At 39.2% G+C, this 15,879-nt stretch overlaps 1 protein-coding gene across 3 annotated transcripts in view; it reads left to right on the forward strand.

The window, feature by feature from the left end:
- myom2b (myomesin 2b) overlaps positions 1 to 15,879 on the forward strand; it is a 30,591-nt gene that overhangs the window by 11,626 nt on the left and 3,086 nt on the right. For all 3 annotated transcript variants that reach the window (XM_058628838.1, XM_058628837.1, XM_058628840.1), the window contains 20 exons: positions 22 to 148; positions 245 to 423; positions 997 to 1,111; positions 1,255 to 1,417; positions 1,518 to 1,624; positions 2,813 to 2,857; positions 3,209 to 3,345; positions 3,506 to 3,650; positions 3,957 to 4,019; positions 4,820 to 4,887; positions 5,458 to 5,571; positions 5,729 to 5,816; positions 6,446 to 6,484; positions 7,254 to 7,359; positions 10,116 to 10,182; positions 10,534 to 10,630; positions 11,158 to 11,194; positions 12,523 to 12,545; positions 13,401 to 13,456; positions 13,547 to 13,636. In XM_058628838.1, coding sequence (XP_058484821.1) covers positions 22 to 148; positions 245 to 423; positions 997 to 1,111; positions 1,255 to 1,417; positions 1,518 to 1,624; positions 2,813 to 2,857; positions 3,209 to 3,345; positions 3,506 to 3,650; positions 3,957 to 4,019; positions 4,820 to 4,887; positions 5,458 to 5,571; positions 5,729 to 5,816; positions 6,446 to 6,484; positions 7,254 to 7,359; positions 10,116 to 10,182; positions 10,534 to 10,630; positions 11,158 to 11,194; positions 12,523 to 12,545; positions 13,401 to 13,456; positions 13,547 to 13,636 — 1,866 coding nt within the window. The remainder of the gene's footprint in view (positions 1 to 21; positions 149 to 244; positions 424 to 996; positions 1,112 to 1,254; positions 1,418 to 1,517; positions 1,625 to 2,812; positions 2,858 to 3,208; positions 3,346 to 3,505; positions 3,651 to 3,956; positions 4,020 to 4,819; positions 4,888 to 5,457; positions 5,572 to 5,728; positions 5,817 to 6,445; positions 6,485 to 7,253; positions 7,360 to 10,115; positions 10,183 to 10,533; positions 10,631 to 11,157; positions 11,195 to 12,522; positions 12,546 to 13,400; positions 13,457 to 13,546; positions 13,637 to 15,879) is intronic.

Consider the following 15,879-nt stretch of genomic DNA (forward strand, 5'->3'; position numbering starts at 1 on the left):
ATGGTGATGTCTTTTTGACAGGCAGCGCACCTGACAGCAGGAGCAGTCTATCAGTTCCAGGTGAGTGCCGCCAACCTGGTTGGCCTCGGACTAGTGTCCAAACCTTCAGCTGACTTCTCCTGTGAGGCCTGGACTATGCCTGAGCCCGGTGAGTGAACGTTGTCCTCCAGGTCCTGGAAAAACCCTCCAAGGATTTCGCAAAATGGGTAGATGGATGGATGATTCTTCTCTTATTCTTCCGTAGGTCCAGCCTATGACCTGTCTGTCTGTGAAGTGAGAGATGATTCTATGGTGGTTCAATGGGAAAAGCCGATCTACACTGGCTCTGGACCAATCACGGGCTATCGCGTCGAGTACCTTAAGACGGGCACTTCTGAGTGGATCACAGCCAACGAGTCAGCTGTCAGTCACCGCTTCCTCAAGGTGAGAGTATTTTGGACAGTAAAGCCTCTAAAAGATCAACAAAGAGCATTTGGACTTTCTCAGAGGCTTTTAAAATATTATTTTAGGGGGAATTAGATACTGGCGTGTACATACATCATGTGACATTTTACACTATATTAAAACATCTTCTTTAACACAGTGTTCCTCTTTATTTGTTAATTTCTGTAAAACCATCTATTGTCTCTGGATATCTACACAGTTGTTGACCATCTTCCGTTAAATTTCAACCCTAACGATCATCCTGTAAGGCTGATACAGATAGAAGATAGTGCAGCAAAACACTTACATTAAACTGTGTGGCACTGACACCTAGTGGTTAAATCTGACACTTACTTGGATAAAAACTGATCCAAAAAAAAGATAAAAAGAAAGGACATTTGGAGCAAATAGACAACATAACTCGTGACGTGACACTGGCAATAGGTCTGGTTTATTACTGTTTTTAATGGTCTGATGAAATGTGCTTTGCAAATCAGTTCAGATTAATGAATCAAATAAATAAATATCTATGATAAACACATATTTAGTGCTTCTACTTCCCTTGTTTCATAGGTGAAAGGCCTGGAGGTGGGCAGCAGCTATGTGATGAGGGTTCGTGCAGTCAATGATGCCGGCGTGGGTATGGCTTCAATGGCCTCTGACCTTGTGACTGCCAAGGCTGTGAAAGGTAACAATTAAATAGCTTCTAATTATTTTATTTTCCCCTTTAAGAACAACAGCTTGGTCGGCCATGCTTATTTGGAATGTGTACCATTTTGAAAAGTCACTTCTGTTGTGTTTTAAAATGATAACTTTGTGTATGTGTTAAAGGCTCACAGGATGTGTCCTGTATGGTGGACGAGAAGTCAGGTGACATTGTCCTGTCCTTTGCATCATGCCAACTGAACGAGGGCTCCAAGTTCATCTGGAAAAAAGATTATAAAGAAATAACAGACTTCTCCAAAGGAGTGGAGATTAAGACTGAAGGCAGCTTGTAAGTAAGGCTGCAAACAGTGAGATAAAATGTACAGTTTAGCCCAATTTCACATCTCCATCCGTCTTTGTCTGTGTCTCTCTTGTGTTCAACACTGCAGTTCTAAGCTGATCTTTAAGCACGCAGACAAAGACGACTTTGGTACTTACTCTGTTTCTGTCACTAACACGGAGGGAGTTTCATCCAGCCACACAATCACTGCTGAAGGTAGGATATAAGTCAATATCACTGCTGTAAGTCTGGCTCTGCTCTCAAAACGCAACATGATAAACAACTACATTATGTGCAAGCTGAGCTGTTGGAATCTGTTCAGCTGCAGTTCTTTCAGACAATATTGTTGAATTGTTGCCATCGATGTTCCCATCCTGTCCACAAAAAAAAGTGTTCCATGTTTTGAAAATACAACTTTGGACAGTTTTGTGCAATAGCATCAGATTTGACTATGCAGCATCGGAGAAAGAGACTTGAGCAAAATCCAGAGGAACACAGTATATTGAAGAACTGAGGCACAGCTGAGGGTGAAATAAGGATGAAAGTAAAAAAAAGAATTTTGATCACAGTGGCACATAGGCAACACACAGTTTTGTTCCACAGCTGATGAAAACTTGTAGATCACATTGCTCACATTATGTATCCACACTTGGGACAGTGTGTGCATTTAAAAAAACCAAAACACATCTTCCTGTCTCAAGGTGTCATTTGTTATTCAGTGTGCCGCTGTGCACTGATTACTTCCTGTTTGGCCGTTTTTTCTTTTAAGCCCATGCTCGCGATACAGATGTCATCTGCATGTATTATGCATTTCAATTATCATGAGGAAAAGGGAAGAGCGTTATAATCTATTATTATACTGTATAAACAAACACTGATTTTCAGTGCTGAGTTTTACATTTGATCTCTATCTGGGATTTAAATAAACACCATCTGTGTTTGCGTGGACCCTCTTCTCTGATTATTGACCTTAATTTGAAAAACCCATTATTCAGATTATGCTCACATGAATTTCCATTAATGTTCCTGTTTACATGTTACGGAGTCTGATTTCTGCTACATAGCGCTCATTGTTGTGAGAAGTCCCATAGGACATTTGAATTTGATAACATTTACATGTCCACAACATGACACTCATGGCAGTGTCTTATTATTAGCTATTATTTTAATGTGGTCAATATCTGAATATTGCCGTTTTGTTTCCCCTACAGTTACTGTATATTAGTATCAGTCTTGAAGGATGTGAATTTGTTTGCCTCGGCCTCATTAACACATTCACAGAAATTACCTCTCCAACTTTATATGTGGCACTTGAAAAGCCCTTAAATGACACTGATGCACACCGAGGTGTCATCTGTGTCTATAGGTGACTGACATGACAAAGTTGTTTTCTTGCCATTTCAGAGTTGGCAAAGATGCTGGCCCTCAGCTATGAAATCAGACACCCGAGTAAGTACCTTTAACTAACCCGTTATTCCCCAATAATCTCTCTCGCTCTCTCTCTCTATGTCCATTTTCATTTCTTTTTTTCCTCTTTAATCTGTCTCACCCACTCTCGTACCTCTCCTTCTTTGTTTCTGCCATTCATAGGGGCCATTTTGCTTTGTTCGGTCTTACTTTGAACATGTCAGATTTCTTTATTCTTTAAGGAGAATATTTTTTTCTTTTTACTTGATCCAAAAAAGAAAAGTCTTACCAGCTTTTGCATCACCTGCCTAACTGCTATTCACCTCTCCTCTCTTTTGCCTCCCCAACTGCCTCATCCTCTCCTCTTTTCCTCCCTTCTTATCCCTCCTCTAGTTATCCCACTGAAGTCAGAGCTGGCCTACAAGATCTTGGAGAGAGGCAGAATGAGATTCTGGCTGCAAGCGGAGGAGATTTCTTCCAATGTCACATACAAATTCTTTGCAAACGACAAGGAGATGTTTGGAGCTGATGTAAGAAACATTGCACAAGTATTTTCTCTGGGTTCGGGTTGAACACAGTATCACGATAAAGAAATACAGTTATAGAATATACGTCTATGTTCTCTGCATTCTTTGAGCGCGTTAAAGTCTTTTTGTTCAGAAAACAAACCTGCTCGCTCACGTTTTACAGCCAAACAAGATGGGCCATGACGTCTCTACAGGTATTATTGAGTTCATCCTGGACCGTGTCACTGAGGAGAGTGAAGGCACATACACCTGCCAGATCACAGATGGAGGAGGCAAAGCACAGAGCACCTTGGTTCTGATTGGAGACGGTAAGAGGGGCTATGACTTTCTGAATCTATCCGAAACAATATGTAAAAACAAAAAAAACAGCCTGTCCACTACTGCTCATGATAAAAGAAAGTCATTTTATAGCAACATATTCACCTCATTTGGGGTTTATAGCATGTTGTAAATGAAGTACACTGTCCCTGATTTGAATTATTTACTCCATAAATTATATTTCCCCACACCATAGAGGGGGCCATTAGTCAGGTAATCCTCCACATCTACTACCAACAGCTCTCATTTATCTTTCATGCTTTTAATTATTCCCCTTTTTTGTCACATGCATGCAGGATTCAAGGCAGCACTGGCCGAGGCTGATTACCAGAGGAGGGAGTACATCCGTGTCAAGGAGGGTAAGAAGTGGAAAAATAACGCAATATTGTTTTATTCCACTTACTTACTGTGAGAACAGCACACTACCATTATTGTCAGGAAGTTTTTAATCAAATCATTTAGCAAGCACACAATTGGATCAACATTACTTCAAGTGGAAATAGTGGAAATGTCCCCATAAGCCTTACATTTACTGCTATTATCTTAGCAAATTGATGACTCGGTTTACAGCACAAAGAAGCTGCATTACTCATTCTGTTACCAAACCAAAAGGAATAGCATTCTTCAATATCTATTGCTGTGAACAGCCAAAAGCAATTAAAAAAAAAGTGTGAGAGTTATAGAAAAAGAGATAAAACACGAGTGAATCTTGGACGGGAATTCACGATGTGGAAAAGGGCTCCAGGATTTTAGAGGCTTGAAAAATGACGTGCAATTTGCTTTGTTTCCTCTGAATCGGTTAAGTAACACTACAGCCTACACATTAAAGCTGGAGGAGGCAAGGATTAATTCAATTATAACCACCAAGCGTAATGTACATTAAGTAATATGAGAGAATACTAGACTTCTTGGTACCTCACCTGTAACAGTGAACAAACAATAATACCTCGTGCATCCACTATTAACACAAAAGTTGTCAGTTGCCTCTTTAAATCGCGTGGTAGTTGCATGTGAAGCACATATTTCATATTAAGAATTTCTGAGGTGTACTTAGGTATGAGGCAGTGGATACAGCGCAAACAATCCTGGCTCCCACAGTAATTTATTTTAAATTATTTCACCTCCCTGGGCCTTTCTCTCCTGCCTTTATCCACCGCAGGTCCCCACTTCAGCGAGTTCCTGTCACTTCAGATTGGAGACGACTGCTCTGTCACTTTGGTCTGCAAGGTAAACACAGCCGTGCTCAATAATTATTTCATATTTACACTCTGAACAAAAGGAGGAGGCTGAATCGCGGATAGACAATTAGCTGCTCTATAAAGTGCAAGATTCCAGAATGCTGTGTAATGATAAGGTCCAGATCAAAAAGAACCATCATTATATTGTCAGTTTTTGTTCCGGGTTTGGTGTGGGGTAAAAAATATAATTAAGATTGAAGTAATGTTTATAGCACTCCGAGCAAACTCTTTGTTATTTTAGCCCAAATAAGCGCATTTTGATGTGACGTATAAACCAACATCGGCAATTTTAAATACTCATAGGGGACCTCTATCTGTTTGTCTATATTTTTTGAGAAAAGCACGATAGGAGCAGAGATGGCGAGGATATGTGGCAGACAGCTGTCAGAGGGCAAGTGACGTTTGAAAAGCAGTTTAATGAAAAAGCCGTTTTGGGGTTGGATGCGTCCGATACTGACTAGGTGTTGTTTGGGATTTTATTATCTGCTTTATATATAGGCTATAAAAGAAGCTAAAACCTTGTTAATGATAATTACGGTGAATGTTTTTCCATTTGCAGGTTGCTAATTTGAAGAAGGAGTCAGAGTTCCACTGGTACAGAGAAGAAAAAGAGATCATCCCTGATGTGAAGCCTGACCTTGGATCAGGAGTCTGTAAACTGCCAATTAAACTGGTAATTGCACTTTGGAGCTGCTGTTCATTTGAATGCAATAAGCCAGCACACAATGTTACTATTTATACACAGCGGCAAGAAGCAGGACTTAAAATATATCCGTGTGCTCCCACGTTACTTAGACAATTTTGTGTATTTCTGCCACGTGTTTCTTCAGTTTTCACGGAAGACGGCTGGAGTTTATAAGGCCACCATCAGTGACGACAGAGGAAAAGACATGAGTCAAATTGACATCTCCGGAAAAGGTAAACATGGGGCTGATTTCCTGATTAATTAGGGGAATAATTCAGAGTGGCCTGTAATTGAGCAGGAATAAATAACAACATAATGGCTTGTAAAAAAAGTAGGAAGAGTTTAACACTCATTAAAAAGTGATAGACCAGATAAAATTGGATTTAAATGTATGCACTGTATCTTTACTTGGCAAATTAATGGGTTTTTAACAAACCCTGTAAGTCAAATGTTGTTTTTTTCCAACAACTGCATAAACATAGTTGGTATGTGGCAGTTTAAACCCTTTTAAACCTTTTAATGACCACAGATTGATCTTTGTTGTTTTCATGAATGTAAGAGGTATAAAAATCATTTATTTATCCATTTATCCATTGACTACCTGCTCAGTTAATGGTTAAAATGGCTGCGTTTCTTCTGGTACCAGTAACCTTTAACCTTTCCTCGTCAAACGACACTGTTTCAGTTCTTTTATGGTTATGTTTATATGCTTTTACCCCCATTTCGGAGCCAGTACTGCATGCAGCACACAGGCGTGACCCGACTGATCCTTACATGCTGCCACCAGAGGGCAGCATTGTGACTTCCATTCTCTTGGCTCTCATCTTGACCCCATGTTCTTCTACCTCTCTCTCTCTCCTAGTTTTTGAAAATGCCATAAATAAGATCACCAAACTTGCCGGTAGGTATTTGCCTTAAACACACAGACACACACACAATACATAAATATTAAAACTGTACTGGGCATCATCATGTTCGTCCTCCACCTACAGAGACTAAACAGATCACACACACACACAGAGAAGATGTCATGCTGGAAGCATTTGGCCATCATGCCATCATGTGGTGAAATCACTTTAAAATTCCACCGCACTGTCACAGTGACAGTGTGGAGGAGCATCTTACTCCTATTTTAAGAGACAGTCACTTGACAGCTCTGCAGCCACTGCTACAGAGGAGAAGAGGGTTCATTACTGTGATAATGGGAAACCATGGTGATGCGACCAGGTGGATGACACACTTGTGCATTTGTACTGTGCAGTGAGCAAAAGTTCCACTTAAACATAGTACTATAAAACTCCCTTTTAGGTATAAAGGCTTACCCCCCAAAAAATCAGTTAATAAAAACTGTGACGGTTGAAGTGCTGTACTTAACACAGCATAGCAAAAAAAAAGTCTGCACTCTACACTCTGCACTACGCTTCATTAGTACAAACACTCTCCAAGCTGGATAATGGTGACACAAAAAAGGGAAGTGTAGTGTAAAGCGGGCATAACGGTTGCTGCAGTTGGATGTTTGTTTTTATTCATCTCATTCCAGGGTAAGTGTCACCTGTAGCCCCCCTCACTACACAGAGCGACTTACTCTGTAGCAGATGGCGAAAATGCTGCAAGTGCCTGCTTCTTTGATTTGCAACAACTTCTCTCACCTCCTTCTTCCCCTCCTGCAGGAGCCAGTGCAGGAGAGCTGGTGATTAGCTGCACAGCAACGGGCATTCAGCTACAGTGTCACATGAAGTATTACACCTCAGAGATGAACGTCAATTGGCTTAAAGGGTAAGACACCAATCTTACATTAAAAATAAAAACTAATATTAACTATTAATAGTGTTGCCAGTCTAGATTCTGTATGTGAATATACAGAGTCTGTTGACCACCGACACCTTTTAAGAGTTATAGTCATGGCTGTGTTCAGAGGTGGAAAGAGTACGGAAATATTATACTCACTGGTCTAAAAATGTACTCAAGTTAAAGTAAAAAAGTAGCTTGTTTAAAAGTTACTTAGTCACTTTTTTTTAACAAGGTTGGGGTTCTTTCTTGTTTCGTGCAAAAAGGACGAGGGGACACAAATCTCACATGAATTGTTTTTACAAAATAAAATATTTAAACACATAATCAGTATCAGTCAAAATGGGTCAAAGGTCACAAATGTCACTCACTCAGGGACCTTAATTAGCAATTCACCTGTCCTCATCATTCTCGCTCTCATGACTCTCCTGTAATTTTGCAGCTCCCGTGCTGCACACAGGAAGTGATTTTATTTTATGTCAAGACAGATGGAGGCAACAGCAAAAAAAGGGCCCATGAAAAGTTTCAGAATTCAGTGAATTCTGTTGCTAAAAAATGGTCATTCAGCCGTTTGATGATGAGATAAACCCTTCTTGATTCTGTCCACACCGGTGCTACACACAAACGCTCCCTCAGTCAGGTCTGATAGTTTTGCTTCACAGAAGCTGTTTTCAGATGAAGGACACATCACACAAATAATGTTATATCGTTTCCATTCACAAAGAATAGTAATGTCAGCCACAACAAGAAAAAAAAAAGGTTACACACTGCAGCTTCAAGTATAGAATCATAGCAGGATGTTATTTTGGTTACATACAGTAGGGTCTTTACTATCTCAAGAGAAATATAGCAACATGCAAGTGCAAGCATTGCATCCGGAATTATCTTACTGTTACCATGTTGTTGGTATCAAGGTCGTTTTTAGAGTGGGTTTGCTAGTTTTTTATTTCATTTATTTATTTTATTTTTTGTAAAAGCTTAGTTTTATGTAATATGGAGTATTTTCCAGGTGCAAGATTCATAAAGGTGATAATAACACAAAAAGATTATGTATGAAATTAATTTACAAAGACAAAAACTAAGCACACTTTCACTACAGTTTTAGTTTTATAAACACACAATTCAGTTTCAGTTAGTTATCGTTTTGGTTTTGAAAAAAAGTTTTTTCAATTTTAGTTTTCATTATTTTGTTAGTTTACGTTAACGATAATAACCTTGTTTGGAAATCAAACTTTTGATTGTCCATTTCTAGTTTCATCAATCACAATTAAGCAGGCTTTGTTTTTGGTTTTTTTAGTGACCAAAATGCCCCACTATCATATTTTGAATTCACATGCAGATAGTTATTAATGAGACAAAACTCAATGTCTTTCAAGATAACTTTCAACTCTAAATCATGGATATCGAGGAAGCTGAAAATTATTGACCATTGCCACATCAAGAGTAATTCATTGTCATGAGCTACAGCCCTGAGGTCACTCATGGACAGTCCACGGTCCAGATCTGGACATATTTCCATAAATTGTGTATAAATGCCACATTTTGACATTTTTAACTGGCACTGATTATACAGACTTTACAGCATCACAAGTGCATACACTGTAAATCATCACATGACAGCATTCAGCCAATCATGTCACTGAGTGAGTGAGTGAGTGAGAAATACAGTATGCTCCAGGGAAAGATGAGCGCAGGAAGAACAAACCGATTATCAGATGAAAGTAAGAAAATTAACTTCTCTTGGCATGATCTGAAAACAGACACCACAGAGATTTAACTTGATTGAATTCATTTAATTTGCTAAAATTGCTCCTACTTTTATTTTTATTCCCTAAAGTTAAGCACTTTAACTTAAGATTCAACTCATGTGCAACTTAAGTGCTTTATTTTATACACCTTTTTTATCTTTACCTGACATCAGAAGAGAAATTCAATGGATAAATTGGCAAAACATATTGTGTAAAACAATTTTGTTACTATATTTTCTTTAATATGAAAGTCAGTAATTATTTACATTGCACTAAACCATAAAACTCAACAGACATTTTGAAGCTTCGGACCTTTGCTAAATGACTTTTTCTCAGAATACTAATTCACTACCCAGTAACTGCTGTGTTCCAAGATGATTATTTCGTCTACTACAACTAAAAAAAGAAGAAAACAATAACCCCTGTATTAGTAGTCATAGCTGTCGCCTTAGGAGGAATAAGAATGTTCTTCTAAGTCTTAAACATACTGACCACAAACTATCATTTTGCCTTTCTCTCAAGTTAAAACTGTCAGGGAGCGGCATTAACAATAAGCCACACACAACAAAACTTGTGATGGCTTCACTGGGCGAGTGTTTCATTATCCTGGTTATTTCAATAAAATTGCTCTGCTTTGTGACAAGACTCACACCCTTATCACGCTCTATAAAGAAGCAAGGTCCTTCTGCACTTACAGGCACTTTGTCACACCACGCAAGATTAAAATGCAACCAAATGGGAGCGGGTGGACGGAAAGAAAGAGTGAAAAAAGGATGAAGAGAAATGAAAGAGGAAAATGACATTGGAGGCCACTGCGGCCTTTCTGTTATTCCAATATTAAAAGAACAAAAAAAACATACAGATGTTTAACCTCTACCTGGTATTTTTATGTGTACATGAAGAGAGAAACATTGATTTCCCCTGACGTAACATTAGGCAAACATGTAAATCTTTAAATAGACTAACTTCTGCTCTCCTCTCCTCTCTCCTCCTCAGTGAGACTAAACTCTCCCACAGTGACAAGCATGTGATTGGAGGAAACCCTGCTATGGCAACGATGGAGGTATTATCTTCTATGCAGTGCTGCACACTCTACGTATTCTCCATGATTCATACATGGGTGATTTTTATGACAGAGAAGCACCTCAGGTGGTGGCACTGTTGCCAATCAGTGTTGCTTAAAAAGACCTCAGAGAGCCTTTGAAGAACATGGCACCAGGGGCAGCTGCGCGAGGAATTATGGAATAAAAAACAATAGGTTTCTAAGTCTTTAAACTTGTACATTTCCCCCACTGTTTGTGTCAAAGGAAGCTTTATAAATGAATTATTTCATGTCTTAAACCAAAAAAAATAACCCAAAAAACAGGAGCTGAACACTGGTCACATGACTGAATAGTTAATTGTCACTTCACAGGTGATCGAGCCAGAGGACAAGGACAAAGGGATGTACTCCATCGTGATCACTGACCCTGAAAACTCACATAAACGCACCCTGGACCTCAGTGGTGATGGTCAGTAGCTTTTATGGCTCCAGTTTCTCCTCATTTGTTCTTGTTGTGTGTGTGTGTGGCACAATTTTATGATAATACTGGAGAGAAAATGGGGTTAAAACAACACAGACACTTGTTTTTATGGAGCTCTTAGAGTATTCAATCTATAGTGGTACAGTTATAACTCCAAATCAATATTTTTGATGTATGATATGAAGAATTTTTACACACAGTCAATAAAAAGTGGCAACATTATCAAAATGGCAAAGACTAGAGACGTCCTACATGAGGAAAACACAGACTAAATGTTGGAATGCTTACTGGGTTCAGGTCAGATGAACTGACTTAATACTAAACTAATTAATACTGAAGTGAGTTAACTGGACACAGCTGAAACTAACTGTAGAGGAGCAGGTCCAATCCAAATGGCAGCAAAACACAGGGAGTGAATATTATCTGAAATCAGGTGCATTTTTACTATTCTTACTCTAAAAAGACGATTCATATTGTGAACAGTAGCAGTGAAATTCTGTTTTTATCTTTTACAGTATATGACAAGGCCTTTGCTGAGTTCCAGAGACTCAAGTAAGTGCACAATCCTGAGCCTGTTACTTTAAATTGTATATTCTTATTTCATATCTACAAATCACATATTTACTTTTTCTATTTCAATGCTGAAAGTGTGACACTCAGTAACTTGTGTACTGGACGACTGCTGAGACACTTTCTGTCCACGCACTGAAAATCACATCACTCGCACCATGTTTAACATAAAGTCATGTGACATTTTCACTGAATAGTTTAAATTAAAGTTGGGCATTTGAAGTCACAACGACTTCCAGAGCTTCACTGCAACAATAAAATAAGAACACTTGTCAAAAAAGCCTTTAAAATAAACTGATGAGTTTAAAAGATACTGTATGGTCTGAAATGTATGGTCTGAAAAACAATCTGATGCTTGTGCTTCTGTGCGGCAGCATTGCCTCTGACTCCCGTCTGTTTAAGCATTCATAAAAGTGCGCCGCGTTTAGTTTACCGAGTGTCTAATGGGAGTGACAAGGTCAGAACCTTTAGCAGATGAAAATTACTCACTTGTTTGCACAGCGATCTGCGTCTGTCTTCTCTCATGTGCTGCTGAAACGCTGTCACTCAGCCAGTGCATGAGGTTTTTATGTACTTTTCTGTATAAAATAGCCTGTATGCTGGTACTGCAAACACCTTCAACTACAATTTACTTTTAAATATCAATAAAAATCGATGCTTAAAACATGTGCAGACTAAAGGGAAACCCCCACCAACTTAATTTTGCAAATATGTTTAAAATCAATTGAAACGCCAAACATTAAACCCTACACGTGGAGAGAGATTTGCAACAAATCCCTTCTCTAATTAACATTCAAAGAAAGACTTTAAAGCAGGAAACATTCTCCAACACACTTTTGAATGAGGATCAACATGCCAGGAGGAGAGCAGAGTCCTCCCAGCCATCTGCTCGTGTGTCTGACCTCTGCTCCTCCCATGCTGCTCCGACGGTTCCCGTCCAGTTATTACAAAGCAATATCAATTTTTTCCCATGAAAAGATTCGCAAAGTCCCTCGGAAAACTGTTGTATAATGTGGTTTGGCTCCAAACCCAGAATAGATAGCTTGTGGCAAACCATCTGACCACAGTTATTGACCCAGCAATGGAAAAGATATTATGTTTGTTGTCAGCCAGTGAGGAAAAAACAACACATTATCACAAATATCAACCCTACAGTTCAACTCAGGATCAGAGGTTAACTTTACAGGTTTGATGCATACATTCACATTCATTCAGGATATTTCTTTTTCAAAGTGAGACGTACAGTTTATTAAGAAAAAATACATATAAAGAAAACTAACTTTTAAACCTTTCTTGTCTTTGCGTTTCAGGGCTGAAGCTTACGCTGAGAAGAGTAAGTGCAACATCATCAGTATAATCATAGGACTGTAAAGAACAGTTAGTTTGTTTTAGATTAGATTAGATTAGATTACATTACATTACATGTCATTTAGCGGGGACCATGATGTCGCTGAACACAGGGGGTACCGGTCTAAACCACTGAGCCACTCCACCCCATAATTAATACACAAAAAACATGTTTCTTATTGAAAAGTAAATGTATTAGTAAAATTAGTATAATTGCATTATAATCAGTCTTGTATGAAGTACCTAAAAGAGATACTTGATTAAAAGTATCAAGTAAAAAGTATTTTACCAGAAAATGACTTTGGTAGAAGTTGAAGCCACTTTTTTATAAGTAAAAGGCTTAAAGTATGAGACATTTACTCTACTTAAGTACATTTTATATCAGAAAATTCCTACTGATACTTGAATTTCAGAAGTACACGTATTAAAAAGGTGATGAGTAAGGACTGAGACATGGTGGAAGGTTGTGGGTTCAATTCCTCTGCTCTGCTAGTCTATATGTGTCCTTGAGCAAGATCCTTAACCCCATGTTGAAGAGTGTGAATGGGTGAATGGTGAAACTATAGTGCTCATCAAGATCAACTCTTCTTCTGATTTTATTTTGTCAGTCAGAATAAATGTGGTGGAGTAAAAGTTGCTAGAAATACAAATAAACTACAGATACGTCAATTTTGTACTTAAGTGTTCTAACAAAGCATTTGTACATTTGTCACATTAGAACACTGATTATAATAATGAATTATTTTGGTCAGGTCTGTTAAACTTACGCAATAGCACAGCAGGGGACCAACATATATTAACAAGCAATAATAATAATCGTTAATCGTAAAAATCGTTTCAGATCGTGGTAAGGTTATTGGAGGATTGCCTGATGTTGTCACCATTATGGAAAAGAAGGTAATGTTTTCACTCTCTCTGTGTTTTCTGTCTGTCTGTGTAAATATGTACACGTTTGCCTAATAAGTCTTATTTTTTTGCTTCCCACAGACCCTGAGTTTAACTTGCACCGTGTGTGGGGACCCCAAGCCGCAGGTGTCATGGCTGAAGAGCGGAGCAGAGGTTGAACCTGATGATAAGGTGAACGCGGCTGTCACAGTGGGCGTGACAGGGATCACACTCTCACTAATCTGCTTTTAATCGTGTTTTGTTTTACCGAAGCAGGCACATAATTAAATTGTACGCACGACTCTTGCACCACACTGCAGCATGTATTTTTTTTGTTTTTTTTCTCACTGAAGCCTCGTTCCTCTCACTGGTTTTTACCTGTCAAACGCTACTGCTGACTCCGAGCAGTTTAACCTCTTCAGAAAGCCGGTCCCTCCTTCTTCCCTCACGATTAATTAGGTAATTAATCATGGGGGGAAGGCTTACAATAGAATGTTTCCATCAGCTTGTCCAGAGATACTGTGGAATCCCTGTGGAAAAACCTGATGCAGTAGACGTGCACTGCAGAGTGCAAGTCTACTGCATCAGGTTTTTCCACTGTAATTTTTTTATTTGAAGATTCATATTTATACCTGTGCAGTTAAACACATTACTACAATGATGGCTTTAATGTAGGGGTGACATTAAGGAACTAAAGAAATTATGGAATTTAATTTAAAGGGGCTATATGTAAGATATGCAACTCAAGTTTAAAACCGGTACTGCAAGCTTCAAAATCATTTTTAATGAGTCACTAACTCATGGGGAGTCTAGAGCATTTCGACTTTGTAATGAGTGGGTTGGAACAGTGTGTGACTTTAACCTTTCTGTTACCATCCTGTCGTCGCCGACAGGATTTGGCATGCTTACGTCTCATTACCGTAACTCTAGTAAATCTAGAAAAATATACAGAAATAGAGCTTTGTGCCCATATATACAGTAGATGGCACATCACACGTCCAATCACAGACAAGATTCACCAGCGCGTCACACGTTTGCGACGTCAGCTTCTCAGTACCGTAATTCCTAAACGGTTGAATAACTGCCAGATATCAAAAGTTTAAGTTATCTTGGAAAAAGGGGCAGAAACACTCACTCACTCACTGAACATTTTTTGACAATTCTACAGCCATAAAATCTAAATAAATCCGGGCCGCCTGAATATCATGCTAGTCACAAGAGCAACATAAGAGACGTCACGTGACTGACACGCCCCCAGGCAGGAAACAACGTGGTTCATCTCATAATTATATACAGTAGATGGCACATATATCAGGCCATTTGTCAGACAACTTGCTCTTTGGTAGACGGGGGTAACAGGAAAGTATTTTACCAGATCTGCACAGATCCAGGTCAGAGAGACAGTGGCGGTGCATCATTTCAATGAAATGCACTCACAGTGAGTTACGACTTGTAACTAACAAGTCGTAGACAACGACTTGCAGTGTAACTGACATACAAGTTTGCACAGCAACATTAACATTACACTGTCCGAGCACGTTCCGCAGCAGTGATTCACCTCCACCGTCTCTGTGGGTCTGTCGATGACTGTTTGGACATCCTGGGGCACAACATCCATCAACCATCTTCACTTTTATGATGAAAACAGCCGGCGAAGAGACGAGTTTTCTGACATGTTGTCTGATTTATGTGCCGTCTACTGTATAAGGGATGAACCGCACTGTTTCCTGTCAGGGGGGCGTGTCGGAGGCGTTACCTTGGTTGTGTGACATCAACATCCAGCAGAGCTCTATAAGAGTAACACTGCACTGAGGATTACACAGTGTTGCTTTAAAACTTATTGCGGCACTACATTTTCCAATTAGTGTGTATTCTCATTAAATGTGTTAAATGAAAATACAATTAGTTTGATGATATACACAAAATCTTTTATCTGTCTATGATTGAACTGCTGCAAATTCCTGATAGAGCCACAGTCCAGTGCCTCACATACACTGTATATAATGCTGCTGTGATAACCCCATACCTGCTTTTAACTTCATCACCCATTAGAATCCCTTCCTGAAGGGGATCTACTTAGTAACTTAGGTGAGAACAGTGTTATCAGCAGCACACTCCTGGCCCTGAAACGCAACACATCTACCTTTTACAACTCATTGACCTACTTGCCAAACTGTATAAGTCTACAGTTAGTCCCCAGTCAGTGGAAACTCTTTCAAACAGCATCGGCATCCTAAGGCTCCTATCGGCTTTGAAGATTTAAGTTTGAGAAACGTCCGTCCAGGAGGAATTTATGCTCAAGTTTGCCCTCGTCTTTATTCATTCCCTCACCTGACACTAATCTGTCTACAACAAGAGCTGACATCCTCGGTGATGTGTTTCCCAAACCGCTCCCTAATGCTTGCACCACCACAGAGACTAGTGAACATATTAAC

Source organism: Solea solea, chromosome 5 (genome assembly GCF_958295425.1).
Source record: "Solea solea chromosome 5, fSolSol10.1, whole genome shotgun sequence".
NCBI classification, from domain to species: domain Eukaryota; kingdom Metazoa; phylum Chordata; class Actinopteri; order Pleuronectiformes; family Soleidae; genus Solea; species Solea solea.